General features: G+C 55.1%; 1 protein-coding gene across 1 annotated transcript in view; it reads left to right on the forward strand.

The window, feature by feature from the left end:
- The first annotated feature begins 9,132 nt into the window (after positions 1 to 9,132).
- The window catches only part of LOC145338755 (haptoglobin-like), a 2,252-nt gene continuing 809 nt past the window's right edge, over positions 9,133 to 10,575 (forward strand). Inside the window, exons 1-2 of the mRNA XM_080183145.1 lie at positions 9,133 to 9,363; positions 10,053 to 10,127. Coding sequence (XP_080039271.1) covers positions 9,138 to 9,363; positions 10,053 to 10,127 — 301 coding nt within the window. The 5' untranslated portion in view covers positions 9,133 to 9,137. The remainder of the gene's footprint in view (positions 9,364 to 10,052; positions 10,128 to 10,575) is intronic.

The following is a 10,575-nucleotide window of genomic DNA, read 5'->3' on the forward strand; positions in this document are numbered from 1 at the left end:
TATGAGACCTCTTTACTGTGTTTATCCCAGTCCAACGCCGGCATATCCACATCTCGATCCTGCTGCCAGGACCTGGAGGCTTTGGAGAGATTGCAGAGGAGGTTTACCAGATGTTGCCCTGGTTTGGAGGGTCTGAGCTTTGAAGAGAGATTGTGTAAACTGGGGTTGATCTCCCTGGAAAGACGGAGGATGAGGGGAGACCTGTGAGAGGTGGATAAAATTCTGAGGGTTATGGATAGGGTGTACGGTGGGAATGATAGATCTGTTCAGTGTTTTATTCCTGCAGGATTTTCCCGTTCCATTTGATGCTGCTCTGCTTGATTGGAGCATTACCACAGCAGAATGCACTTCCGGGTGAGTGAACGCAAACTTCCCAAAGTACTGAGGGAGCGTCGCACTGTGGGAGGGTCAGTGCTGAGGGAGCACCGCACTGTGGGAGGGTCAGTGCTGAGGGAGCACCACACTGTGGGAGGGTCAGTGCTGAGGGAGCGCCGCACTGTGGGAGGGTCAGTGCTGAGGGAGCACCACACTGTGGGAGGGTCAGTGCTGAGAGAGCACCGCACTGTGGGAGGGTCAGTGCTGAGGGAGCACCACACTGTGGGAGGGTCAGTGCTGAGGGAGCGCCGCACTGTGGGAGGGTCAGTGCTGAGGGAATACCGCACTGTGGGAGGGTCAGTGCTGAGGGAATACCGCACTGTGGGTGGATCAGTGCTGAGGGGAGCGCCGCACTGTGGGAGGGTCAGTGCTGAGCGAGCACCGCACTGTGGGATGGTCAGTGCTGAGGGAGCACCGCACTGTGGGAATTTGTCTCCAGGATTTGGTCATACCTGGCACATGTTCTAACAATGTTTTATTTCAATCTTTTGTTTTCACCAGGTGTGATAATTGACCCCAGGGGGCACCATGACGGTGAGAGTTTTTACCAAGTTAGTTACTCTGGGCTCTGGAGGAGATCTTGATGTGTATCTGAATAAGTGTGGTTTAGGTTGGATTCGCAGTGCTGAGGGAGCACCGCACTGTGGGAGGGTCAGTGCTGAGGGAGCGCCGCACTGTGGGAGGGTGAGGGCTGAGGGAGCTCCGCACTGTGGGAGGGTCAGTGCTGAGGGAGCGCCGAACTGTGGGAGGGTGAGTGCTGAGGGAGCTCCGCACTGTGGGAGGGTCAGTGCTGAGGGAACGCCGCACTGTGGGAGGGTCAGTGCTGAGGGAGCACCGCACTGTGGGAGGGTCAGTGCTGAGGGAACGCCGCACTGTGGGAGGGTCAGTGCTGAGGGAGTGCTGCACTGTGGGAGGGTCAGTGCTGAGGGAACGCCGCACTGTGGGAGGGTCAGCGCTGAGGGAGCTTCGCACTGTGGGAGGGTCTGTGATGTGGGAGTGCCGCACTGTGGGAGTAACTTCCCAGGGAACGTTGGATTTTGGAACAGGGTCTTACAGTGTTTTATTTCCATCTGTTTTTTAAGCAGATTCCAATGTATTTCGGCTTATCACAGACATGCGTGGTGAGTGTCTTTGCAATGTTCAGTATTCTGTGGTCTCTGGAGTCTTGGCTTTGTGGAATGAAACTGGACAAGTGTAGGATCTCTCTGTGGGGGAGCATCTTAGGGGATAGTGATCATAATTATGTCTCCTTCACACTCTCACTCTGGTAAGTGCGGGGGGAGAGCCGCACTGTGGGAGGGCGAGTGTTGAGGGAGTGCCGCACTGTGGGAGGGACGGTGCAGAGGGGGCGCCACTCTGTGGAGGGTCCGCGCTGAGGGAGTGCCGCATTGTGCGATGGTCTTTGCCGAGGGAGCGCCGCTCTGTGGGAGGGTCGGTGCTGAGGGAGCGCCGCACTGTAGGAGGATCGGTGCCGAGGGAGCGCCACACTGTGGGAGGGTCAGTGCTGAGGGAGCGCCGCAGTGTGGGAGGGTCAGTGCTGAGGGAGTGCCGCACTGTGGGAGGGGTCAGTGCTGAGGGAGCGCCGCACTGTAGGAGGGTCAGTGCCGAGGGAGCGCTGCACTGTGGGAGGGTCAGTGCTGAGGGAGCGCCGCACTGTGGGAGGGTCAGTGCTGAGGGAGCACCGCACTGTGGGAGTGTCGCTGCTGAGAGAGCACCGCACTGTGGGAGTGTCGCTGCTGAGAGAGCGCCGCACTGTAGGAGGGTCGGTGCCGAAGGAGCGCCGCACTGTGGGATGGTCAGTGCTGAGGGAGTGCCGCACTGTTGGAGGGTCAATGCTGAGGGAGTGCCGCACTGTGGGAGGGTCAATGCTGAGGGAGTGCCGCACTGTGGGAGGGTCAGTGCTGAGGGAGTGCCGCACTGTTGGAGGGTTAATGCTGAGGGAGCGCCGCACTGTTGGAGGGTCAGTGCTGAGGGAGCGCCACACTGTGGGAGTTTGTCTCCAGGATTTGGTCATACCTGGCACAAGTTCTAACAATGTTTTGTTTCAATCTTTTTTTTTAACAGCTTTTCACATTGATCCCAGGAGGCACCATGACAGTGAGTGTTTTTGCAATATTTATTGCTCTGGGCTCTGTGGAGATCCTGTTGTGGATCTGAATAAGGGTGGATTATATTGGATTGGCAGTGCTGAGGGAGCGCCGCACTGTGGGAGGGTCGGTGCTGACTGAGTGCCGCACTGTGGGAGTTTGTCTGCAGGATAAGTTTGTTCCTGGAACAGGATCTCACAATGTTTTATGTCATTCTTTTGTTTTAACCAGGTTCCACGATTGAGCCCACGGGGCACCATGTCGGTGAGTGTTTTTACAATGTTATTTACTCTGGGCTCTGAGGAGATCTCGATGTGTGTCTGAATAAGGGTGGTTTATGTTGGATTTGCAGTCCTGAGGGAGCGCCGCACTGTTGGAGGGTCGGTGCTGAGGGAGCACCGCACTGTGGGAGGGTCAGTGCTGAGGGAGCACCGCACTGTGGGAGGGTCAGTGCTGAAGGAGCACCGCACTGTGGGAGGGTCAGTGCTGAGGGACTGTCGCACTGTGGGAGGGTCAGTGCTGAGGGAGCGCCGCACTGTGGGAGGGTCGGTGCTGAGGGAGCGCCGCACTGTGGGAGGGTCAGTGCTGAGGGACTGTCGCACTGTGGGAGGGTCGGTGCTGAGGGAGCGCCGCACTGTGGGAGGGTCAGTGCAGAGGGAGCGTCGCACTGAGGGAGGTTTTGTGATGAGGGAGCTCCGCACTGTGGGAGGGTCGGCGCTGAGTGAGTGCTGCACTGTGGGAGTTTGTCTGCAGGATAAGTTTGTTCCTGGAACAGGTTCTAACAATGTTTTACGTCAATCTTATGTTTCAACCAGGTTCCACGATTGAGCCCACGGGGCACCATGTCGGTGAGTGTTTTTACGATGTTAGTTACTCTGGGCTCTGAGGAGATCTTGATGTGTGTCTGAATAAGGGTGGTTTATGTTGGATTCGCAGTGCTGAGGGAGCAACTCACTGTGGGAGGGTCGGTGCTGAGGGAGCGCTGCACTCTGGGATGGTCAGCGCTGAGGGAGCACCGTACTGTGGGAGGTTCAGTGCTGAGGGAGCGCCGCATTGTGGGAGGGTCGGTGCTGAGGGAGCGCCGCACTGTGGGAGGGTCAGTGCTGAGGGTGCGCCACACTGTGGGAGGGTCAGTGCTGAGGGTGCGCCACACTGTGGGAGGGACGGTGCTGAGGGAGTGCAGTACTGTGGGAGGGACGGTGCTGAGGGAGCGCCGCACTGTGGGTGGGTGGGTGTTGATGGAGCGCCGCACTGTGGGAGGGTCAGTGCTGAGGGAGCACTGCACTGTGGGAGGGTCGGTGCTGAGGGAGCGCCGCACTGTGGGAGGGTCAGTGCTGAGGGAGCTCCGCACTGCGGGAGGGTCAGTGCTGAGGGAACACCGCACTGTGGGAGGGTCAGTGCTGAGGGAGCACCGCACTGTGGGAGTAACTTACGAGGGAACGTTGGATTTTGGGACTATATCTCACAGCGTTTTATTTCCATTTGTTTTTTAACCGGAATCTCATGAATCTTGGCTGATCGCAGAGTTGTCACGTGAGTATGTTTGCGATGTTTCGTATTCTGGGCTCTCTTGAGATGTGGCTTTGCGGAATGAACCTGGACAAGTGTCGGATCTCTCTGTCGGGGAACATTTTAGGGAATAGTGATCATAATTCAGTTCCCATCTCGCTCGCACTCAGGTCGTAGCTGAGGGAGCGCCGCAGTGTGGGAGGGTCAGGGCTGAGGCAGCGTCGCACTGTGGGAGGGTGAGTGCTGAGGGAGCACCGCACTGTGGGAGGGTCTGTGCTGAGGGATTGCCGCACTGTGGGGGGGTCAGTGCTGACGGAGCGCCCTACTGTGGGAGGGTCGGTGCTGAGGGAGCGCCGCACTGTGGGAGGGTCAGTGCTGAGGGAGCGCCGCACTGTGGGAGGGTCTGTGCTGAGGGATTGCCGCACTGTGGGAGGGTCAGTGCTGAGTGAGTGCTGCTCTGTGGGAGTTTGTCTGCAGGATAAGTTTGTTCCTGGAACAGGTTCTAACAATGTTTTACGTCAATCTTATGTTTCAACCAGGTTCCACGATTGAGCCCACGGGGCACCATGTCGGTGAGTGTTTTTACAATGTTAGTTACTCTGGGCTCTGAGGAGATCTTGATGTGTGTCTGAATAAGGGTGGTTTATGTTGGATTCGCAGTGCTGAGGGAGCGCCTCACTGTGGGAGGGTCAGTGCTGAGGGAGCAACTCACTGTGGGAGGGTCAGTGCTGAGGGAGTGCCACACTGTAGGAGGGTCAGTGCTGAGGGAGCGCCTCACTGTGGGAGGGTCAGTGCTGAGGGAGCGCCGCACTGTGAGAGGGTCAGTGCTGAGGGAGCGCCGCACTGTGAGAGGGGCAGTGCTGTGGGAGCGCCACACTGTGGGAGGGTCGGTGCTGAGGGAGCGCGGCACTGTGGGAGGGTCAGTGCTGAGGGAGCACCGCACTGTGGGAGGGTCTGTGCTGAGGGAGCACTGCACTGTGGGAGGGTCGGTGCTGAGGGAGCGCGGCACTGTGGGAGGGTCGGTGCTGAGGGAGCGCCGCACTGTGGGAGGGGCAGTGCTGTGGGAGCGCCGCACTGTGGGAGGGTTGCTGCTGAGGGAGCGCCGCACTGTGGGAGGGTCAGTGCTGAGGGAGCACCGCACTGTGGGAGGGTCAGTGCTGAGGGAGCACCGCACTGTGGGGATTTGTCTCTAGGATTTGGTCATACCTGGCACAGGTTCTAACAATGTTTTATTTCAATCTTTTGTTTTAACCAGGTTTTCACATTCGCCACAGGAGGGAAGTTGAGGGTGAGTGTTTTTGCAATATTTATTGCTCTGGGTTCTGAGTGGATCCTGATGTGTATCTGAATAAGGATGGATTATAATGGATTGGCAGTGCTGAGGGAGCTGTGCACTGTGGGAGGGTCAGTGCTGAGGGAGCGCCACACTGTGGGAGGGTCAGTGCTGAGGGAGCACCACACTGTGGGAGGGTCAGTGCTGAGGGAGCTGTGCACTGTGGGAGGGTCAGTGCTGAGGGAGCGCCGCACTGTGGGAGGGTCAGTGCTGAGGGAGCACTGTACTGTGAAGTTTGATGAGGACTTGTATGTTGAGGTAGTGTGGGCGGAGATTAGAAATAGGAGAGGGGAGGTCACCCATTTGGTAGTCTTTTATAGACCTCCAAAAAGTTCTAGAGAGGTTGAGGAAAGGATTGCGGAGACGATCCTGGTTAGGAGTGAAAGTAATAGGGTAATTGTTATGGGGGATTTTAACTTTACTAATACTGATTGGAATTTTTATAGCTCTAGCTCGTTAGAGGGGTCAGTTTTTGTACAAAGCGTGCAGGAAGGTTTTTTGACTCAGTATGTAGATAGGCCAACTAGAGGTGAGGCTATATTGGATTTGGTACTGGGAAATGAGCCAGACCAGGTGCTAGACTTGGAAGTTGGTGTGCATTTTGGTGATAGTGACCACAATTCGGTTACGTTCACCTTAGTGATGGAAAGGGATAGGCATGAACCTCGGGCCACTGGTTTTAGCTGGGGGAAGGGTAATTATGTGGCTATGAGGAGAGAATTAGGAAGCATAGGTTGGACTAGGAGACTTCAGGGACTGGGAACGTCCGAAATGTGGAGTTTTTTCAAGGAGCAGCTACTGCGAGTCCGTGATAGGTATGTCCCTGTCAGGCAAGAAGGAATTGGTAGGGCTAGGGAACCGTGGTGCACCAAAAAAGTTGAGTCGTTGGTTAAAAAGAAAAAGGAGGCTTATGTTCGGATGAGACGTGAGGGCTCGGGTAGTGCACTAGAAAGCTTTAGATTGGCTAGGAGGGAGTTGAAGAGTGAGTTAAGAAGGGCAAAAAGAGGACATGAGAAGACTTTGGCTGATAGGGTTAAGGAGAATCCTAAGGCGTTCTATAGGTATGTCAAGAACAGAAGGTTGGTTAGGGCAAGATTGGGGCCAGTTATAGACAGCAGAGGGAAGTTACGTGTGGAACCGGAGGAGATTGGAGAGGCATTGAACCAATATTTCTCTTCGGTGTTCACGCAGGGGGACATGGATATAGCTGAGGAGGACACTGGGTTGCAGGGGAGTAGAATTGACAGTGTTACAGTTGATAAGGAGGATGTGCTGGATATTCTGGAGGGTTTGAAAATAGATAAGTCCCCTGGTCCGGATGGGATTTACCCCAGGATTCTCTGGGAGGCAAGAGAAGTGATTGCAGACCCTCTGGCTCTGATCTTCAGGTCGTCGTTGGCCTCTGGTATAGTACCGGAAGATTGGAGGTTAGCGAATGTTGTCCCATTGTTTAAGAAGGGGAACAGAGACTTCCCCGGGAATTATAGACCGGTGAGTCTTACTTCTGTTGTGGGCAAGGTTTTAGAAAAAATTATTAGGGATAGGATTTATAGTTATTTGGAGAGTAATGAATTGATTGGAGATAGTCAGCATGGTTTTGTAGCAGGTAGGTCGTGCCTTACTAACCTTATTGAGTTTTTTGAGAAAGTGACCAAAGAGGTAGATGGGGGTAAGGCAGTGGACGTGGTGTATATGGATTTTAGTAAGGCGTTTGATAAGGTTCACCATGGTAGGCTTCTGCAGAAAATGCAGATGTATGGGATTGGGGGTGATCTAGGGAATTGGATCAGGAATTGGCTAGCGGATAGGAGACAGAGGGTGGTGGTTGATGGTAAATATTCATCATGGAGTTCGGTTACGAGTGGTGTGCCTCAGGGATCTGTTTTGGGGCCACTGCTGTTTGTAATTTTTATTAATGATCTGGATGAGGGTATAGTTGGGTGGATTAGTAAATTTGCTGATGACACCAAAGTCGGAGGTGTGGTAGATAGTGAGGAAGGGTGTCATAGTTTGCAGGGTGACTTAGACAGGTTGCAGAGCTGGGCCGAGAGGTGGCGGATGGAGTTTAATGCGGAGAAGTGTGAGGTAATTCACTTTGGTAGGAATAACAGACGTGTTGAGTATAGGGCTAACGGGAGGACTTTGAATAGTGTGGATGAACAGAGGGATCTAGGTGTATGTGTACATAGATCCCTGAAAGTTGGGAATCAAGTAGATAAGGTTGTTAAGAAGGCATACGGTGTCTTGGCGTTTATTGGTAGGGGGATTGAATTTAGGAGTCGCAGCGTCATGTTGCAACTGTACACAACTCTGGTGCGGCCGCACTTGGAGTAATGTGTGCAGTTCTGGTCCCCACATTACAGGAAGGATGTGGAGGCTTTGGAGAGGGTGCAGAGGAGGTTTACCAGGATGTTGCCTGGTATGGAGGGGAGGTCCTATGAGGAGAGACTGAGGGATTTGAGGTTGTTTTCGCTGGAAAGAAGGCGGATAAGAGGGGATCTTATTGAAACATATAAGATGATTAGAGGTTTAGATAGGGTGGGTAGTGATAGCCTTTTTCCTCGGATGGAGAAAGCTAGCACGAGGGGGCATAGCTTTAAATTAAGGGGGGCTAGTTATCGGACGGATGTCAGGGGTAGGTTCTTTACCCAGAGGGTGGTGAGGGATTGGAATGCCCTGCCTGCTGCAGTTGTAAATGCGCCTAGTTTGGGGGCGTTTAAGAGATCCGTGGATAGGTTTACGGACGAAAAGGGATTGGTTTACATTAGTGGGTCGTTGCTTTTTAACTGGTCGGCGCAACATCGTGGGCCGAAGGGCCTGTTCTGCGCTGTAATGTTCTATGTTCTATGTTCTATGTCTCCCTATCCCCTCATTTCGATCCACACTCGGAGCACAGATCCCGTCTCCCTCTCCCCTCAGATATTTCACACTCGGAGCACAGTTCCCGTCTCCCTCTCCCCTCAGTTATTTCACACGCGGAGCCCAGTTCCCGTCTCCCTATCCCCTCGATAAGACCCACACTCGGTGTACATTTCCCGTCTCCCTATTCCGTCGATTCGACCAAACTCGGAGAACAGTTCCCGTCTCCCTATCCCCTCGATTACACCCACACTCGGAGGGCCGTTCCGGTCTCCCTATCCCCTCAGTTAGGCCACATTCGGAGCACAGTTCCCATCTCCCTATCCCCTCGGTTAGACCCACACTCGGAGCACAGTTCCCGTCTCCCTATCCCCTCGGTTACACCCAGACTCAGAGCACAGTTCCCGTCTCACTATCCCTCGGTTAGATCCACACTCAGAGCACAGTTCCCGACTCCCTATCCCCTCGGTTAGACCCAAACTCGGAGCATAGTTCCCGACTCCCTATCCCCTCGGTTAGACCCACACTCGGAACACAGTTCCTACCTCTCTATCCCCTCGGTTAGACCCACACTCGGAGCACAGTTCCTACCTCCCTATCCCCTTGGTTAGACCCACACTCGGAGCACAGTTCCTATCTCCCCATCCCCTCGATTAGACCACACTCGGAGCACAGTTTCCGTCTCCCTATCCCCTCAATTAGACCCACACTCGGAGCCCAGCTCCCCTCTCCATATCCCCTCGATTGGATCCACACTTGGGGAACAGTTCCTGTCTCCCTATCCCCTCGGTTAGACCCACACTCGGAGGACAGTTCCGGACTCCCTATCCCCTCGGTTAGACCCACACTCGGAGAACAGTTCCGATCTCCCTATCCCGACTGAGGAAAGATTAGAGGGGGGAGCGGCGAGATTGTGGGGCTGGGGTTAAAATTCGATCAAGCAATGGCCGATCGAAGGGGAGAGCAGGAATTGGATGGGCAGAAGGATCTGTTTGAATCCTGCGTTGGTTCGATCTCAGTGTCCCAGATTGAGGAATTCTCCTTCCCTCCCTTTCTATCTCTCAGTTTCGTGCGGCGTTCCGAAGGATATCGAACACGGACACTTTGAATACGTGACAACGCACGGGGTCACGTCGTATCTCTCTGCGATCAAATATACTTGTGACGCAAACTACCACGAAAGAGATTTCAGCGATGAAGGTGGGTTCGAGAAATCTGTCCACAGACAGAGCTGAGGGAGCACCGAACTGTGGGAGGGTCAGTGCTGATGGAGCAGCGCACTGTGGGAGGGTCAGTGCTGAGGGAGCGCCGCACTGTGGGAGGGTCAGTGCTGAGGGAGCACCGCACCGTGGGAGGGTCAGTGCTGAGGGAGCACCGCACTGTGGGAGGGTCAGTGCTGAGGGAGCACCGCACTGTGGGAGGGTCAGTGCTGAGGGAGCACCGCACCGTGGGAGGGTCAGTGCGGAGGGAGCGCCGCACTGTGGGAGGGTCAGTGCTGAGGGAGCGCCGCACTGTGGGAGGGTCAGTGCTGAGGGAGCACCGCACTGTGGGAGGGTCAGTGCTGAGGGAGCGCCGCGCTGTGGGAGGGTCAGTGCTGAGGGAGCGCCGCACTGTGGGAGGGTCAGTGCTGAGGGAGCGCCGCACTGTGGGAGGGTCAGTGCTGAGGGAGCACCGCACTGTGGGAGGGTCGGTGCTGAGGGAGCACCGCACTGTGGGAGGGTCGGTGCTGAGGGAGTGCCGCACTGTGGGAGGGTCAGTGCTGAGGGAGCGCCGCGCTGTGGGAGGGTGAGTGCTGAGTGGGTGATGGGCTCTGCGGGGGAGTGTGGGGTGGGTACCGGGGGATATATCAGTTTGCCGTGCTGCACTCTAACCCCTGTTGTGCTGTCTAGGTGTTTATGTCTGTACGATCGAAGGGAAATGGAGAAACACTGACCTTGATTACGAAATCCCTACATGCGAGCCAGGTACAGAATCATATTTACTCTGTCTGCCTTCCATCAGGGACCCCTGTTACACAGGGAGACTCTCTCTGTCTCTGCGCCTCTCTCTGTCTCTCTCTCTCTGTCTCTCTGTCTCTCTCTCACTCTGTCTCTCTCTCTCTCTCTCCCCCTCTCTCTCTCTGTCTGACTCTCTTTCTCTCTCTGTTTCTCTCTCTCTCTCTCTGTCTCTCTCGGTGAGGGGTCAGTCTGATGTTCTCTCCCTCTCTCTCCCTCTCTCTCTCTCTCTGTCTCTCTCTCTCTGTCTCTCTCTCTCTCTCTCTCCCTCTCTCTCTCTGTCTCTCTCTCTCTGTCTCTCTCTCTCTCTGTCTCTCTGTCTCTCTCTCTCTCTCTCTGTCTCTCTCTCTGTCTCTCTCTCTCTCTCTCTCTCTGTCTCTCTCCCTCTCTCTCTTTCTCTCTCTCGGTGAGGGGTCAG

The sequence above is a fragment of the Carcharhinus amblyrhynchos genome, unplaced genomic scaffold, assembly GCF_965287045.1.
Source record: "Carcharhinus amblyrhynchos unplaced genomic scaffold, sCarAmb.v2.hapA chromosome_167, whole genome shotgun sequence".
Lineage (NCBI taxonomy): Eukaryota > Metazoa > Chordata > Chondrichthyes > Carcharhiniformes > Carcharhinidae > Carcharhinus > Carcharhinus amblyrhynchos.